At 58.7% G+C, this 17,465-nt stretch overlaps 1 protein-coding gene across 2 annotated transcripts in view; it reads left to right on the top strand.

Annotated features, from left to right (window-relative positions):
* The first annotated feature begins 3,150 nt into the window (after window positions 1–3,150).
* KIAA1522 (KIAA1522 ortholog) overlaps window positions 3,151–17,465 on the top strand; it is a 29,686-nt gene continuing 15,371 nt past the window's right edge. The window contains exon 1 of one of the 2 annotated variants that reach the window (XM_006019322.3): window positions 3,151–3,442. In XM_006019322.3, coding sequence (XP_006019384.1) covers window positions 3,355–3,442 — 88 coding nt within the window. In that variant the 5' untranslated portion in view covers window positions 3,151–3,354. Of the gene's footprint in view, window positions 3,443–4,110; window positions 4,365–17,465 lie in introns of those variants that run through there. The other variant, XM_025198638.1, reaches the window with a different exon arrangement.

Here is a 17,465-nt window from a genome sequence, read left to right as displayed (position 1 = left end):
TCCCCTGCTATGGGCATTGGTGCTGTCATCAGCTGTGGGAGGAGACGTGCAGCCCTGGGCCTACAAGCACTTGGGCCATAGCAGGAAACAAGTTGAAAACCTTCTGGGTATTTGTTTCTGTGTGGGTGTTGGGATCTTAAACATTTTTTGCATTACCTTTGTCCTCATCAGCTCAGTTTCTCTGTTACAGGAGCACAGATTGCACTCTATGAGCAATCTGTGGAGGGGTCAGAGGTAGCAAGTCCTAGGGCTGGAGATGCTAGGATAGAAGGGTCTCTTCACTGTTGGCCATCAGTCCAGCAGGTTGAAAGCTAGTACCTGATGACTGGAGATAGTGGCCATTTTGGTATAGCAGGGAGAGAGCTCTCTGGGGCAGGGGAGCTGGTCCTGGCATTACAAACTGCTACTGGTGGGGTTAGGGCGGAAAGGTGCCAGACTGCCAGCCCTGAAGTGCTTAGTTTATGCACAGAAGAGGAAGAGCCCATGCTTTCCCAGTCCTTACCTGAAGGAATCAGCTGTAGGGCCAAGAGTGTCAGGCTCTATGATCCAGTTAGGGCTTTGGCTTCACCTCTGGTGCTGTCCCCCAGGGTACCCGGATTGCAGGACCTGGCTGAGCCCATCAACATAATTCACATAGGTTGCTGACCAGCCAGGGCTGTTGGTGGCTACAAGACCTGAGTCTTGTTTGAACCAGTCGCACAGCAATGGTAGGCTCCGTAACTCATCACTCTCCCTCCCTCCTATTACCTTAACCACCTTGGTGGAGAGATAGGGGGGTTCTTGCATGGTAAATGCTGGAGTCCAGAGGACCCTTCAGGCTGCCTGCTGTATGGTAGCTGGCCTACCTGTGCTTTGGTTTTCCAGCCCTACGAGTGCTTCCTTGATGGGAATGACATGGGGAGGGTCTGTAATGCATCCGGGCTGCTGGACTGCATTCGGAGTGGACACTTGGGTGCAAAGCCTTTTGAACTGAGCACAGAAGGCAGAGGTGTGTGCAGCTAACTGGAGTTCCAACTAGTGTGAGGACAAAACCGTGTTGGGGGGAAGGGTTGTATGATGGCTCCTGGGGGGCGGGTGTCTACTTCAATGCAAACAGTAAGGGCTGGATAATGGGCTGTTCTCAGAGGGGCAGGCGGTGGGGCTCTGGTTGAGCTATGCCATCTCTAGGAGTGACATTCCTGCCATGGACATAGAAGGAGCTGTAGAGTCAGCCAGGACTGAAAGCAGCCATGTCAACAGCCCCCCAAGCAGAGCAGAGAGCCATTGTGCAGTGGCCAAACCAGCCCAGCCCAGAGGAGTCACCGCCCTTCCCTAATCCCAGCAAACCTGGACTCTGTCCAGCCCCTGCAGGGCCGTCTATGCCGGCTGGACTTGCCTGTAGTCTGCCTGCTGGCATTGGAGATGGTGGAGACCAAGGTGTCATGATCACAGGGGAGCACACGCTCCTAGTCCCTTGCTGGGAAGGGAGGGGACTTCCTGGCCCTGTCTGGGGCAGTGCTTCTGCTGCTGTCAGCCAGGCTCGGTCCTTTTAAGGCAGCTCAGGGGAAAATACTTCACGTGGAAGATGTGACCCCCAACATCGTTGTTGCTCAATGCTGTAGTTACCGGCTGGGCAGAGAAGAGGGGGGCAGTGTGGAGCAGGGAGGTTCTTCCTTTCACTGCAATGAAGCAGCTATAATAGAGCACCTCCTGGTTTCAGGCCCTGAGAGCAAGCGTAGCCCTGCCTGTCCTCTGATGACTGAGACTCTGTGCCAGCATGTGACACTGGCCTGAGACACCTGTCAGAGTGGTCTTGGAGTCCCAGTGAAAATATCTCTGAGTCACTAAGCAGAGACTCTGCAATTCGTTTTACTTGTGGCCACATCCTGATTTGATCCCAGCTGCTTGGGGGGAATTTGTGTCAGGAACCAGGGTGTAGTCAGCAGTGGCAATGGGGAGTTGTGTGCGTGGGGGTGTTTTACCCAATAATTTTTTGGGCACCCAGTGTCCCTGGAGGCAGAGCATGCACTGACACACTGGGCATGGCAGCTGTTAATCATGGGTATTGCACCTGGGCCTAGAAGCCCCCACGTGTGGGGCACCATATGTAATAAGAGGCAGTCCCTGCTTGAATCAGTAAGATGAGCAGCTGGGGAAGGAGGAGGTCGGATTATCTCCATTGTATAAGCAGGGAGCTGAGACAGGCCCAGCTCCCCTAGTTTGCGTGGAGGGCCTCCAGCGTGGCTGTGAGTCGAACCTGTATCTCCTGGCTCCTAATCCTGTGCCTTACCCACAAACCCTCCTTCCTCCTCAGCAGAACAGCTGATGAATCACTGGAGGGATCTGCCAGAGCCATAATCACGGCCTTTAGGAATTAAACTCCTATCACGTGGTGCCAGGGGTCCGGCCAGCTGACCTTTCCTTGCCCTCGTAACATTTAATTTTCTAATTGGAATAGGAAGAGAAAGCTGCAATCAGGCAGAGCAAGCCTCCGCGGGGCTGCCCGCCTCCGAGAGCTCGCTGTCTCGGGCCCTGTGCGCTCACCAGTGCTGGCGGTTTAATTCAGTTCAGGTAAACTAGTGCCGCTTTGTGTGTGGACAGACTGGTATCACTTGCCTCTTGGTCCGTCTCAGTTTACCCTGCCCTGCAGGCTGATGCGGGCCAGGCTGAGAGTTCTGTAGAACGACCTGTGCAAACTTGCACTGGATGAACTTGAGCGGGTGCCACATCCCGCGTCCAGCTGCATTGCTGTGATTTCACAGGAGGAGGGTGAATGATTGCATGCGAGCTATCCTAGCTGGGTCTGTATTTGAGACTCTGAGGGCCCCTCTGCTACTGCCACCCCCTGGTCCTGCTGTTGCCTCCTGTGGGATATGGGGGTCATCCCCACAGCTGGGTTTTGGCACCGGTGACCCCTGATGGAGGTGGGGATGGGGCAGGCTGTATTTATTATCATAGTGCATGAAGAACAATGCACTGAAGAGCCTGAAGCCAGCCCTGGCTGTCACCCACTTTGCTGGGAGAGCCGTGAAGGTTGGCAGCCACCCTGATGCGAAGGGGTGGCGGGGAGAGAGAGAGGCAGGAGGCAGCAGGCAGTCATAGGACGGAGGTAGGGAGGGCAGAGAGCGGACAAGTGATCCTGCAGGCCCCTCCTCTCTACCGGCTGCGATTGGCTCTGGGCTCGGGCAGAGCGCAGCGTGGGGAAGGCTGCAGGCTGGGCTGCAGCTGGAGGGATGGGACACCGGAGCTGAGCCACCCGCTCTCCACGGCTGGCAGTGGGCCCAGGGAAGCCTGTGCGCCTCAGTCATGTAGCGCCTTGTGCCGCCTCCTCCCGGGACAGGGGGAGGGCACGTGCTTCTTGTGCCCACCAGGACCATGGGCAACACTCACCACAAGAGGAACCCCCCTGTCGCCAAGGCCAGGTCTTTCTGGCACTTCGGCCGCTCTGGGAAGCTGAAGACAGGTAGGGGCATGACGGGGTGGGGAGGGGGCTCCTGAGCTGGCGGTGTTGGCATGGCGCAGAGACGAGGCCGCCGTGTTCTGCAGCCGTGAAAAAGCCCCCTGCCTTGACAGAAAGTTTGCTGCCCCTGTGCTTGGCCCTGGGGCCAGGTGTCTGGGAGGGCTGTACCTGGGCCGATGGACTTGGGGCTGCGTTTTTGTCCAAGCCTTTTTTCTTCCCCTGCCCGAGGCTGGAAGGAGCTGGTTGTTCCGGGAGCGTTGCAGTCTGGCCGAGCTGGGAGTGCTGGGGCTAACAAAGATCCTAATCTGCTCTGGGGCTGGTGACATGCTCATTGTGCTCCCTCCTGGGTGCTGACCCGCGGGCTTTCCAGCACCGTCAGTGCAGTTGCCCGCCAGTGAATTTGTTCCCTGTGTGTTTTTCTCTTCTCAGCTACTTGGTGGGTCTGTGGTTTGAGCATATGACCCCGTTCTTATCAGGACTCCTCCATTCTTGTCTTTCTCACCACTGACTCACTTTCTAGCTGCAAGCCACTGCCTTTTCTCTCTCTGTGCCTCAGTTTCCCTTTTGTCAATACCCAAGGGTTGCTGTGAAGTCTGATGGCCATTTGCAGCGCCTGGATGTCTTGGAGGGGAGTTGGGCTGTCCGTGTGCCTGATGGGATCGTATGGAGTTTCCCTCTTCTTTAGTTAAGCCCAGTACTAGATCCCATGACTGCTCCTGGCATGTGTCTGCTCAGCCCACAGCAGGCGTGGGTTGGCAAGGTGTGGGCTGTCCTTTGATCTGTGCTTCGTCCCTCGTGCCATTCTGAGAAGGCACCTCTGCTGCAGGAGGCTGGGAGATACAGCAGAAAGCTCAGCTCTGAACAATGCCCGGCTTTTGTCTCCTGGCTGCAGGGCTTTCGCTGCTCTGGGGCTGCAGGTTCAAATGTAAGAAACATGGCAGAGGCAGGACAGGAGAGCTGCATGGGCTGGGTCCTGCCACCCCCACCCTGGGATCATAGTGTGTGTGGAGCAGGGGGCACCTGTCATCCCGTGAGACCCCCCTCACCAGTCAGCGGCTGGGCTGGGTTGAAAATCTAAGGAAGTATGTTCTTTTGAGTAGTTTTGTCCCTGTCCAGGCACTAGGATTGGCACTTTCTTGCTCATAACTCCCCTGAGCATCGGGGCACAGGGGGTTTCAGGGTGCTTCAGCAGTGTCTGCAAATGGAAACATGGGAGTCCCAGCACTCGGGGCATTCAGACTGGCCTGGTGAAAGCCAGAGAACAGGCTGCAGCAGGTGGGAGCTGAAGGCTCTTGTCTGCCTATCATTCCTCTGCTTTCCTCTGAGGGCCTGTGCACAGCCCTGCCTGGGAAGCCCCAGGTTGGATCCTCTCTCCTGCCAGGCCCCGGGGGAGTGGGGAAGGGTTCAGAACCTGCTTCTCCCACGCACGCGAACACGTCTGCAGCAGGCGCTGGCTCCCAGTGCTCACGTAGCTGTGTGTGTGTTACCAGTGCCCTGCTCACAGCCCAGGGTTTAGGGGACATGCCCTGCAGGAGGTTCCCACTGGCAGCCCATGGCAGGGTCACACGCACTCTGACACCCCCATTTCATCCCCCTTCTCTCCTGCATTTCTTGCTGCCTGGACTGTTGGCAGGTGTCATGGGTGCGACTGGGACAGGTGAGCCAAACTGGCCACAAGGTAAACAGGCCCTGGGACAGGATTCAAAGCCTTTGGCATGGGCTCAGGGAGTGACAAAGCAAAGCAAAACTCCCCGCAAGGTGCAGCTCAAAGGTGACCTGCTCAGGGTTTGCAAAGGAGGGGGTTGTTTTGCAGGGGCACTGCAGGTGGCTGGTTTCTTAACGAGGGGTTTTTTGGAGGAGAGGAGGTGTGTTCCTTTGGGATGCCAAGTCCAGTTTATCCGGGGCAGTGGGGGCAGGAGCCTGAGCTCCCCATTTGGGGGGCTGCAGCTGCTGGGCCTGTAGCAAAGATGTTGTTTATCTGAACGATTCATTGTGTGTTGGAGTTAAATGGATATGAACCAAGGCAACCAAAGCCTGAGGAGTCTGCTTGGAAATCCCTCCCTGTGAACCTGCACTCCTGCAAAGAAAAGGCCTCAGCCCAGATATCAGTTCCCTTTGCCACTTGACCTTGAAGCTGCAGGTGAAAGGGGAGGCAGGCTGGGGAAAGCACAGTGCTTAGCCTACCTTGAATACAGCCTCGCCATCCCTCATGAGCTCTCCTGGGAGGCAGATGGGTGCTGCCTTCCCCATTTTGCAGGTGGGGAAACTGAGGCATGCAGCAGTCAAGTGAGTTGCCCAGGGTCACTCAGGGAGTCAGTGCTGGAGCCAGGATGGGAACCCAGGAATTTCTGGTTCCTGATGGTGAGCCTCATCCTCTGTCCTGTGGCCTGTACATCACCCTCCCTCTCTTTTTGGCTGGTGAGGGGCATCCAAAACCACTCTGTCTTGTAATGCAGGGTCATGCCCTGGGAAAGGCTGGCAGAAGGGCCCTGTGGTCATCCAGACCAGTGTTTCCAGCTGCAGGAGGTCCTGTAGCCTTTGCCCCATGTTTCTCTTCCAGAGTGTGCGGGGCTGGGTCCAGCAGTAACACCTCAAGCAGGGTGAGTTACCTGGGAAAGGGGGCTAGTCGGGGGGCTGCCACCTTTATGCAGAGAGACCAGAAGCAAGCTGAAGTGCAGCTTCTCCTTGTGTGCACCAGCTTTGCCCCCCCTGGTAGGGGCTTTCCCTGCTTCTCCCTTGTGCCTGTCCCCCAGGGTGTGAGGGCTGGGCTGCAGGGTGTGTTGGTGTGGCATGTGCATCTCCCCTTGCCCCATGGACACGGTTCTCCTGGCGCAGAGGTTGTAATTTCCCTCTTTGGTTTAGGTTTGGGCCATTTCCCTTGCAAATTGTGTCCGCACAGCTCTGCATGCTAGGGAAAAGCTGCACAGAGTCCCTCAGGCCCTCTAGCAATGGGGGTGTTGGGCTGCAGACCGAAGCACTGAGTTGCAGGGCAGCTTGGTTGGAGTTATTTCCGAAGAATGAGGCAGGAGATCGAATGGGTTCACTGGTGGGGGGTTACTGGTGCTAGGAGGAGGAGAGGGTTCAGCACCTGACAGCACTGTGTGATGAATTTGGAGGCCTTTCTGCTCCTCTCGGGTCTCAGCTCAGTGATGCTTGCTCTCTGCAAGGGCTGGGCAGGGATGGGATTGTTCTCTGCAAATGCATTAGGGTAGTAAACACCTGGGAGGTGGGGGGAGAGCGATTGGAGCTGAAGAGCAGCCTTGGCACAAGAACAAATGGGCCCAACCGGCCATGAATAAATTTAGGTTGGGAATAAGAAGCAGATTTGGAGCCCTTGGGCAGGGAGGTTCTAGCCGGAGCCATGGGGAGCAGAGGGCTTGGCTAATCTTTAAGGTGGAGCCGGATCAGGTCACTGTGGGATGTGGTGCCTGCAACAACAGAGGCCTGGGGGGGCCTCCCAGACCTGTGATCCCTGTTGCTGGAGGGGCTTTGAGCTGGAAGTGTGAAAGGGGGCGCTCCACCCATCCACCACCAACCTTGGCCCCCTCTCCTGGTGCGTGTTGGGGGGGGGATCCAACACCTGGTTCCAGATGCCAGGTCCCTGGGCACAGAATATGGGGCTAGCGAGAGACGTGGGGACACGGCAGCTGGGAAAGTCCCACACACTCCCGCTGGATTCTCCCGTGTCCGCAGCAGTGCATGGGGGGCAGCCTGCTCCTCTTCTGGTGCCTTGATGCTGCAGGGATGGGTGGGATGGGGTTGGCAGGGTGAGGATCACAGAGCCCCAGTCCTTTCCTCGGGCCACAAGGCCCGGGTGATGTGGCATAGGGGGCATGGCAGGAGCAGGGGAGGGAGGGAGGAAGCGGGAGAGGGAAGGGCATCAGACAGTAGGTGCCGAGAACACATGGAGCGAGTTCTGTTTGTTCTCTGCCCGCGGCTCCATGGCAACCGATCGGAGGCCACAAAGCGAAAGAATTTGCATTGTGTTGCTTCAGCATTTTGCTGAGCGCACGGCAGGGATCAATAGGCGGGGGGGGGGCAGGGTGCACTTGGGAGCAGCGCGGGGAAGCCCGGGAGCAGGCCGAGCTGCTGCAGGGGCCAAGCAGCCTCTAGGGCTGGGATTCAGCTGGTTTGGGGGGTCGCAGGAGAGCAGAGGGTGACTTCCCCTGTCCTTAGGGTGTTACCTTCTCAGGCCATGCTGAGTCAGGGAGTTCCCCCGCCTTCATCTGGGGGCAGGGGATGGATTAGGGCTTCAGTTCCTAGACTAACCAGTGATCGCTGCTAGCTGAACCAGTAGCCAAAGCAGTCAGAGGAGCTCTTCCCTTTGAGATTAAATATCTACCTCGCTGCCCCACCTGCCCTGCATCTGCAATGCCCATCTTCAGCATCTTTGGGTCAGGCTCTTCCTATTCCTTTGGGAGCGGAGTGTGTTCAGGTCTGGAGGCAACTTTTCCATCTTCTCTTGCCCCTAAAAGTGCCTGAACTGCCACAGCTGGACCCTCCAGCTGCTACAGCCGGACTCTACTCCCTCTGTGGCACATCTGTAGCTGCGGGAGGGGGGCTGCAGCCTGGTGCTGAGCACTGCTTGTTCTGCCAGGGAAGGTCTGGGAGGGAAGGTCCAAATTCAGCCCCCAGGACGTATAGCAGCTGGTCCTTGCTTTGGGACCTTCCTTCTGCAAACTGGCTTCCTTCTGGTGTGTCTCTCCCCTCCTGCTTTGCTGGTTCTTGTGTCAACCTGCAGCTCAGCCCAGGTCTGCGGCGCACTCCGGGGAGCTGTGCCTATGCTTGGTGTGGGGCAGCTCAGGGCCAGGCAGGCTCCTGCTTCTCTGTCTGGGGAGGAAGCAGCTGAGGCATGTACATCTACAGCCATAACCATTGCCTCCCTCCAGGAGCAGCTGCATCCTCTCTGATTCCCCCCCCTCCCGTGGAAAGGCACCCCCCAAGGGCAGGGAAGGGTGAGCAGAAGAGCTGGGCAGCCCCTGTGGGAGGCTGCACGTGCAGAAGCTCTGGATTCTCCCCGTTCCCTGTGGGAACAGGACGCAGGCCATCACTAGGGGTTGTTCCTGGGGCTGCTTCCGCCATCCCTTGTAAGGTGAGCCAGCTCTCCCCCACCTGATGCGCACAGCCTGTTTGCTGTGGGACACTGTGTTCCTGGAAGCTAGCACCACCCCGGGCAGGCGCCACGCTGGTGGCCATTTTCAAGCTGGTACAACCCCATATGTCTACATGGAAACACCCATACCCTGCCCCTACCCCTCACTGTCTGTACCTGGGTAGGAGCTGTGCCCATTAGGCACCGAGATGGGTCCCAGCCTGGGTTGTATTGCACCTTAAATAGAGCTGCCTTGGGAAGGGCCGTCACCGCCCTTGAACTCTACAGAGACTGCGGCTCTTTATCTTGTCCTTATCAGGATGGACCCGCCAGGCGCTCGCTGACTCAGGGGAGTGGAACGTGGCTCCAGGCCAAACTCCATCCGGTGGGAACAGGATGGCAAATGAAGCCGGACGGCATCTGGGAGCCTGTAGGCACTGGCGCAGGGTCCAGGGTTCACCTTGCTTCCCTCTTGGCACCTGCTAGGCCTGAGGTTTCCTCAGAAGCAGAGCACAGCCATGTGTCAACAACAGCTAGTCATCCCCCAAAGCCAGTTGGCGTCACCCCTACACCGTTGGGACACTGTCATGAGCCATGCAGGATGCCAGCAGCTGGGAGCATTGTGTTTGGAGAAGACGGTGGCCGTAACCAGCCTGGTTCCCAGCAGAGAGTCATGGAAACCCCTGTCGTGCCTGCCACTAACTTCCCCCTTCATCGGCGGCCTCCTCGGAGAAGAGAATGGATCATGGAGATTCAACCATTTCTTGCCCCTTGCGGGTGGCTGGGGTTTGGCCTCGCCCCCTTGGACAGGCTGGGAGAATTCTCTCTGGGGGCTGCTGGCACAGGCCCCTCCCAGCTCTGGAGCCATTTCACAGGAACCATCGTAGCAAGGAGCTACCTGTACTGGGAGGTGGGGTGGGGACTGTCTTCTCGGGATCTGGAGGAGTGGAGGGGCTCCAGCAGCGAGTGGAACCGATAGCCCAGGCTCACAGCCTCCCCTCTTCATGGTGGGGATGCTGAGTGCAGCCCTTTGGCTGGCCTTTCCAAGGAGCCTGGCTGCCCAGTGGCGTGGTGCGATGCTGGGGTGTCCAACCCTTCTCCAGCTTTGGAAGAAAGTGTGTGGTGTCTCCTGGGTCAGAGCTCTGAGCTGGGTCAAGGAGACCCAGGTGTGTACTGGCTCCTGTTGTCTCCCACTTTGAGTGGCTTATCCACAAACCTTTGATCCTCTCTGGCCAGCTCCAGGCACTGGGCCAGCTGTGTGCCCAAGCCACCACTTGGTAAGAGAAGATCTGACCCGGTTTGGTGTGCCTTTTGGGAGAGGAGGCACAGGGACTCTTCATGTAACCGTTTCACTCAGCATGTCTGGTGCTCCATGTCACAAGGTTGTGTGGACCCTGTGGTTCCCAGCACTTGTTTTCTCCGCTCTCATTCCCGCTGCCAGCTGGTTCCCTGTGGAGGAGTGGGCAGAAACAAGCCCATTCCCTGATGCCCTGAGCACAGAGGGGCACCAGGCTGGTGCCTGGCTGGAGGACATGGTGCAGGCACTGCCTATCTCTTCTTTCCATCAGTGCTTCCAACCCAACCAACTCCCCACCTTGCTCTCTGCAAAGTCTGTCCCTTCCCAAGGACCTGGGGGGACGCATTTAATGACTATACAGCACAGGACACACGTGATGAGAAGTGGCTGCGGGAGCACACACGAGATGGAGAGAGCAGGGTGCCTGTACAAAAGGGTCAGCTGCAGGGTGCTGCCTCCGTGTCGGGCACATATGCCATGCTGCCTGTAATCAGCCTCCGTCCCCACGTGGGCTGTAGGAGAGAATCCGGTCACCGAGTTATGACAGGCATAGCAAAGTGCATTAACTTCCCTTGAGCACTGAGTGTGCTTGTGTATATGTGTGTGAGATGGCTTCACAAGCAGCCGGCTGCTGCAGGGGGAAGCACAGCAGTGATTTTACAGTGCCCTGCAGCCCCCTGCAAGCTTAGGACAGGAAGTGAAGAGCAGTGCCTCTAACTGAACCTGGAACAGGAATGTAGCCAGGCCTCCAGCTGGCTGAGCAAACACTTGCCTGAAATAAAAATTGGATGGGATCTCCAAAACTCCTGGAGTCATGGCCTGGCCGGTCTCTCCAGCCTCATGGTGCCCTGTGGCCCCGGGCTGGTGCATGGAGGCAGGACAGACTCAGCCTGCCAACTCGCTGACTTGCCCTGATGCCTCAGGTTTGTCTGTGCCCTGACCTGAGCTGACCCTGTCTTGCTTTGAACAAGATCATGGTCAGCAAGCCACCACCTCCTAGCCCCTACCTGCAGAGCTCTGCCTGGGTCTGGCTCCAGGGCAGGGGGAGTCTGTATTTACCTTAAAACCTGCTAGACAGCTTTTCTCAGGGGGGCAGACAGGGCCCAGTGCACAGGGGTGGGGATTCAGTGAAATTGGAATGGGGCTGGGGTTAACACTAGTGCTGGGACGGACACACTCAGCTGTTCTTCAGTCCAGGGCTGGAGGAACATGGAAGGGGGCTCCTAAGTCTGAGAGGTTGTTCCCTAGAGGACTCTGCCCTCCCTGGGGCACTGATCTGGAATTCAGCTGTGCCATCGCCTCAGCCTAGGCCAGGCCCTGGCATAGCCATTCTGCAGCCCCGTGGTCCTGGCTGGAGTGTGAACCCCTTAACTTCCCCCATGTGGAGGCCTCGGGGTGGTCGAGGCTGTTTGTGCTCATTGCTGCCTGGTCCCAGGCTGCGTGCCATGAACTCACAGAGCTCAGACACGTGGCAGAGTGAGACTCGGGGTGGTGAGGCCTCGTGGTGAGAGCCTGCAAGTGGCTGTAGGACACCTGTGCTTTGCAGCCTGTTGCGTGACCTTGGGCAGGTCGTTCAGCATCTTTGTGCCCCTGCTTGTCTCTGTCTCACTCTGTAAATTGGGGAACAATTTCTAATGACATCTCAAGGCTGTTACAAGGGCTAAGCCATTCCTATTTGCCCAGCTCAATCCCTCGTTATTAGCAAAGGGCTTTCAGAGCCAGAGGAGGAGGGGTGCTAGGCATTGCTGTGCATTGAGATCGGGGTACTCGTGGTTAGCGCTGGGCTGGAAGGACCACCAGCTAGGGCCGGCCGGATTCCCCTCTTATGAACTAGGATGGCACAGCAAAGTGTGTTCCCTTCTCTGATGGCAGCTGGTACAAGTCGGTGCTGGAGACAGCCGGCTGGACTGGATGGGCTGCCGCTGGGTTCCATTCGCTGCTTCAACTTGCATCGAGACTTCTCCTTCCGCAGCTGTGCCTGGTTATGCTCTACTAGTCTGTAGCTTTCCATAAGTGCGGAGGGATCCACGTAGAGAATCAGAGTAGCTAGGCTGTTTGTCCCCTTGTGCCAGGGTTGGGACCTGGCATTTTGCAATAGCTTTATTTTCCCCTCTGTGTGGGATCCTTGTTGCAGTTAGGAATGGGCATATGGACTGACTCTGTTTGGAGGAGTGCTTTCCTGGGCCTCGCTCACTCAGCCCAGCAAGGACTTTGTGCCAGGAAAATAGCAAGGTGGGGAAGGGACTGCCAAGAGTTGGTGTGACTGCATGGGGTGCCCTCTCCACAGCCCCTGGCAATATTATTGCACTCCTCAGATGGCCCTGCTGTGTGCCAGGAGGATGGAAATTCATGTAGGGACTTGCCAGACGAGGGCTTGGATGCTGGACAAGCTCCTTCATCAAACAGAAGAGTGCTTAAAAACACTATTGTTTATCACCCGAATCCCGATTCGCATTGGAGAGCCTGGAGCCAAACCCTGGTTCCTTCCAGGCTTTTACCCCATTTATCCCCTCCGGAGAGGCTGAACATTAAAACAGGCTCCGTTGCTTCCCGGTGGAGTCGCAGGGAGCAGAGAGTGCTTGGCACCACTGCACAAGGCTGTAGGTGTCTCAAGCTGAGGTCCTCCAAAGTAGCAGCTGTTTCTGAAAGCATAGGCCTTGGGACCGGATTTGGCAAGGGAGTGTGGTGTTGCGCTCCCAGGTTACAGCAGGTAGCAGGCACCTCTGTCTGTTCAGAGCCCAGCCCTACGTGCCTGGCTAGGGGTCACACTATTGGCCTGCAAGGACCTGGGGCTAAGGAGGGCCTGCTGTCTGCTCCACCCTTCTGTCGGCATCCCAGTGAGAGCTGTGGCAACCTCTGCAAGCAGGTGCTCACCCTGGTGTGCACTGCATGTGCACCTGGTGTGCACTGCGTGTGCCATAGACAGTTAGGCATGTGCTGCACGTGGAAGGGAAGCGGGGCAGGCAGAAGAGCGAAGGTCTCCCAGGCGAGGCCCTGGCACTGCTGTGGGGCAGGGAAGGTGTGGCACCGTGGGCAGGTAGGTCACCCTGGCAGAGACAGTGCGTCCAGGTGAAAGGTGAACATGTTGGGGCTCATTATACAGAAACGGCGCCCTTCCACCCCATCAGAGGAAGAATCCTGTCTGGGCAGCTGGCACAACCCAAGCCACCCGACTGGTTGTGGAGCTGGCTCTGGGGGAGGCACAGCGCCAGGACCTTAATCCTTCTACAGCATTGGCTCCACCTCTGCCACCTATGCCATGCCTAGGAGTCAGGGAGCTGGCACTGGCAGGCAGAGCTTGGAGCATTTTGGCGGTGGTGGATGTGTACAGGCTGCGAAGGGCTCTGGGACCTCGACCGCCAAGTGGTGTCCACAGGAGGACTTACTTGTCTGGGGCTTTCCATGCTCAGAGCAGCGTTTGCAAACCTCAGCTAGCTCTGCCCCTCCTCAGGGCTGAGCTGCAGGCAGCCTGCATGAGGGCGAGGGAACTGGGCTCTAGTGGTGGGGTGCAGCTGCTCTCCCCACTGGGCATGTGGGCCTATTGCCTGGCCACACACATGCACATCTGGCTCTTGCTGGCTCGTGCCCCAGCGTGCTGTGAGAGTGTGTGTGAGCACCAGCCCGGCGGGGCTCTTGGCGAGGCTCCGCCTGGGGCGCTGGTGAAGCCCACATGCTCCTGCTTGCTGGGGGGGCATTCAGCACCTCGCAGCCTACACTGGGCCTGGCTGTGCTAGGACTGGAGAAGGAGGTGTGGGGCTGGGGGAGGGCGCACGGGTGTTGTATGAGGCCCTGAGAGCCCCCCGGACTGCGCACTGCAGAGAGGAGGGCTTTCTCCTCTCCATTCCCAGGCCCCAGCAGCTCCCCTCCCTCTCTGGCCAGCCCCCAGCTCTGCCCCTCCTCTTCATTCCTCTCCTGTGAGTCAGTGGTGGTGGAAGGGGGCTGCGGGGAGCTGGGTGTTCCCTGCCTCCTGGATGGTTTGCAGAGGGAGAAGACAAGTTGGGGCATTGCTGTGGAGACTGAGCTGGATGTTTGCAGGCTGAGCAGAGCACAGGCAGATGGGGCCTGGGGCTGGGGGGAAGCCATAGAGCCATGGGCTACTTGGCTGAGGCAGGGCCAGGGCTGGCAGCTCCCTCTCCTGTTCCAGACCAGCCAGCAACCGCTCCCATCTGGGATCCTCCTCCCATGTAGCTCTGCTGGCACCCTCCCTTCTGCCTGGCTGTTCAGCCACAGCCCCCTGTCCTGATTGCAGCCCCCCATCCCTATCGCTCTGCTGTTACCAGGATGGTGCAGTGTGTACAGCTGGGAACATCTGGTTCTGTCTCGGCTCGACATGGGATTCTCTTGCCTTGTGCCCCGCAGTGTTCAGCCGGCTTCCTCTGAGCTGTAAGGTTGTTGGTTGTAGCCATGTTGGTTTAAGGACATAGGCTTTCCACAAATGAGCATCTGCTTTAAAGTAGGAGACCCTCCAGGCCGAACCCCAGAGCGCGTCTCACCCTCTGCTCTTGGTGCTTGCATGAAGTACAGGCTCAAGGAGAGCGTTCCCTGGCCTGGGGTGGGAAGGCCCCGGCCTGCTTTCCTTTCAGCTCTTCTTCCTGGTCCCGTCTCTAAGGATGCCCAGCTGGGTATTTTGGAGCAGGCTGGCCCAGGAGCCCTTCCTGTAAGTCTTGCTTGTTCATCAAGTGTGCTGGCAGGTCTGTGCCCAGAGATGGTGTGTGCATGTGCTTGTGTGCGCATTTGTGACCACCAGGTCAGAGGGGAGCTAAATAGCAGCCTGTCCTCTGAGTGTCCTGGCAGCTCTTGGATGAGGAGGAAATCCATATTTCTGACCCTCTGCTATCACGAGGGGCCACTTGGATAAGCTGACAAGGGCCAGGGTGTTGGCTGTACCCAGGTTACAGCATGGGTGACTGTCTCCTGCCATTGCAGTTTCAAGTGGGTGCAGTCCAGTGCTTTGCTGGGCTGGGAGCCTGAGCAGAAGTGGGGAGGCTCCAGTGGCTTCAGCTTCAAGACAGGGTGGGTCTGGGGATAGAGCAGTTCTGTTCTCCTGCAGCAGAGCCATGTCCCCGGCACCCCAACATGGCATGTGCTGTGTGGTGCCGATACCCTGGGCTGCAGCTGTTTCAACATCTGCTGCTTCAAGAAAGTGCTGCTCCCATCATTTTGGAGGATCTCACTTTCAACCCGGACTGTGGAAACAGCTGGGCCCCCTGGCCACAGCCCCCTCCGGGCAGGTGTCTGTGCAGTGGCCGCCAACCCTTCTCACGCTGCAGCACTTCTGTGGGAGCAGGCTGGGCGTGCGGCAGCCTTGCTACCCTGCTCAGCTCCAGCGATGCTTATGAGAGGAGCCGTGGGGCAAGGAGGTGGTGTCTGTGGGGTGCTTGTGGTTGTTGGTGTTTCAGGGGCAAGGTGCTGTCTGCTTCCTCGAGCTCCAGCGTTAGGGGAGGGCTGGCGGGATGCTCACCACAGACTGGGCCAGGTCTGCCTGCCTGCGCCTCTTGGGTACCGAGATTCCAGCTGTAGCCAAAGGAGCTGGGAAACCCCTGTCCCATTGGAGGTGTCACACAGGCTGGAGCAGGCTTTGGGACTCGGGAGTAGTCCAGGTTGCAAACAGGGTGGTCCTGTGTATGAAGGAGCCGGTGAGTGTGGGGGGTCTGCTCTCCTGGCTGGTGCAGTCTCCCAGTTGGTGTACTGGTGGAGCTCGGGGCAAGGGCAGGAGCAGCTTGTGTGCTGCCCCTCTTGTTCCTGGCCTGGGGGCAGACACCAGTCCCATCTGGCAGTGCAGAGGAATCCCCCCAGAGCATCTGCCCGCAATCCCTGCACAGACGGCTGCGGCGGGCCGTGCCCCGGGGGATGCAGCGCCCACATGCCAGGACTCTACAAGCCGAGCCTCGGAGCGGGCACTGGGGTGGAGTCCCATGGTGGGGTCCAGGGCTGTACATGAAGGAGCAGGGGGGGCCCTCGGCTCCGCACCTCCCACCCCCTCCCTTCAGCGCTGTCTGGTCCCAGCTGCCCGCTGTCCCCGGGCTTTGTGCAGGCCTGGGGTGGCAGCCGGGAGTGTGAGGGAGGGCTTTTCTGTCTCTGGCGCTGCAGCTGCAGGCAACCCCCTGCAATGTTCCTGGGGGTTGTTCAAAGGCCCAGGCCTGCCGCATGCCAGATGGCGCTGGCCTGCCCTGCCCGGGGAATCTGCTCGCCAAGAGCCCTGATGAATATTCAGCAGCAAGAGCGAGAGAGGTTCAGCTCCCCACCAGAGCAGGGGGAGGGGAGGGCACTGCCCCTGGGCTACAGGGCGCTCAGTTACCCCGGCGGGATGGGAGGGAGCAGCACAGCCCAGGATGTGGGCTCGGGTCCGAGCAATCTTGGCACTGACAGCGCCGAGACTGGGGGGCTTGCACATCTGTGGGGTGCACGGGCATCCGTCGGCGAGGGCTATGTGGGCTGCATGGACTCCTGGGTTTTAGCCTCGGCTCGGCCACAGGGCTGCTGTGTCATCCAAGCTCCTCACTCCCCTTCTCATCTCAGCTCCCTCCGTCACCAGGCTGAGATGCTCCTGAGCTGCCTCCCAAGATGAGATGCAAGGCTTGAGCCAGACCTGTCCTCTCAGCGTTTGCTGCAAGTTCTTTTAGTGCCCTGGGAAGGCCGCCGTGCCTCACCCCAGGCAGCTGTGGCCAGCCCAGCCAGCGGTTGCCTGCTGTGCTTCCAAGGGTGGAGGCTCCGTGACCTGTCCCGGTACCGAACCATCCTCCGGGAGAGACTGTTTTTCCCACCCAAGTCTCAGCGCAATGCAAGGCCGTGGCTGCTGGTCCCATCCCCTGCAGGCACAGGGAACAGCTGATCACCCTCCTCTTTTGTAACAGCACTTCTGGTATTCAAAGAGTGATCAAATCCCCCCTCCGTCTTCTCCTCTCCCCGCCTGCCCTCAGAGGCCATGTTTCCCAGACCTGGCTGACCCTCACAGAGCCACGTGCATGAAGAGACGCAGGTCAGTGCCAACGGCTTGTCCAGGGCATCACCTTGGGGCCCAAAGGGAGCAGGAGTAAGGGTGGGGGGCAGTCCGTGATTCCCTCCTTCCCCACCCAGGGCTCTCTTGGCTTTTGACCCCGCAGGCAGGCCAGCTTCTTAGCAGTGGGAAGACCCTTGCTGCCCTGGGCACTACGGTGGCAAATTTTGCTACCAGCTGCCAGCGCCTAGAGCAGATGGGTCTCCAGGGATCCCCAGGGAGAGGGGCTGGCCTGGGGCAAGGGCAGGATTATGCCCTTGGGGCTGCCCGGCTCTGGCCAGCTGCTCAGGAGTCCGATCTCTGGATGGTACTGCTGTGTGGTGGGGGTAAGGTGGGGCTGGGAACGGTCTGCCAGCCCCATGGTGCTCTGGATGTAGCAGCTGTGCCTGGGGCAGCCCCAGGGCCTGGTGGGAGGGGAGGGAGGAGGGCAGAGGAGGGGCTGCTTTTCTTTTGCTGTGAATAAGCAGTTCTGGTGAAACAGCTGGGGGCTGGCAGGCGCTCCCCTCCCGGCCTCCACGGAGAGGCAGAGACCCCTGCCTCCGCCTCCCTCTCTGCCCTTGAGTTCACAGTCCTCCGCCCTGCTCTCCCTCTTCGCTGCACGGGAGCTGCCGCGGTGCCGGCAGCCGCTCTGCGCGCCCGG

Source organism: Alligator sinensis, unplaced genomic scaffold (assembly GCF_000455745.1).
Source record: "Alligator sinensis unplaced genomic scaffold, ASM45574v1 scaffold337_1, whole genome shotgun sequence".
NCBI lineage: Eukaryota > Metazoa > Chordata > Crocodylia > Alligatoridae > Alligator > Alligator sinensis.
Note: the sequence above shows the minus strand (reverse complement) of the source record. Positions and strands in the feature narration are given on the sequence as shown.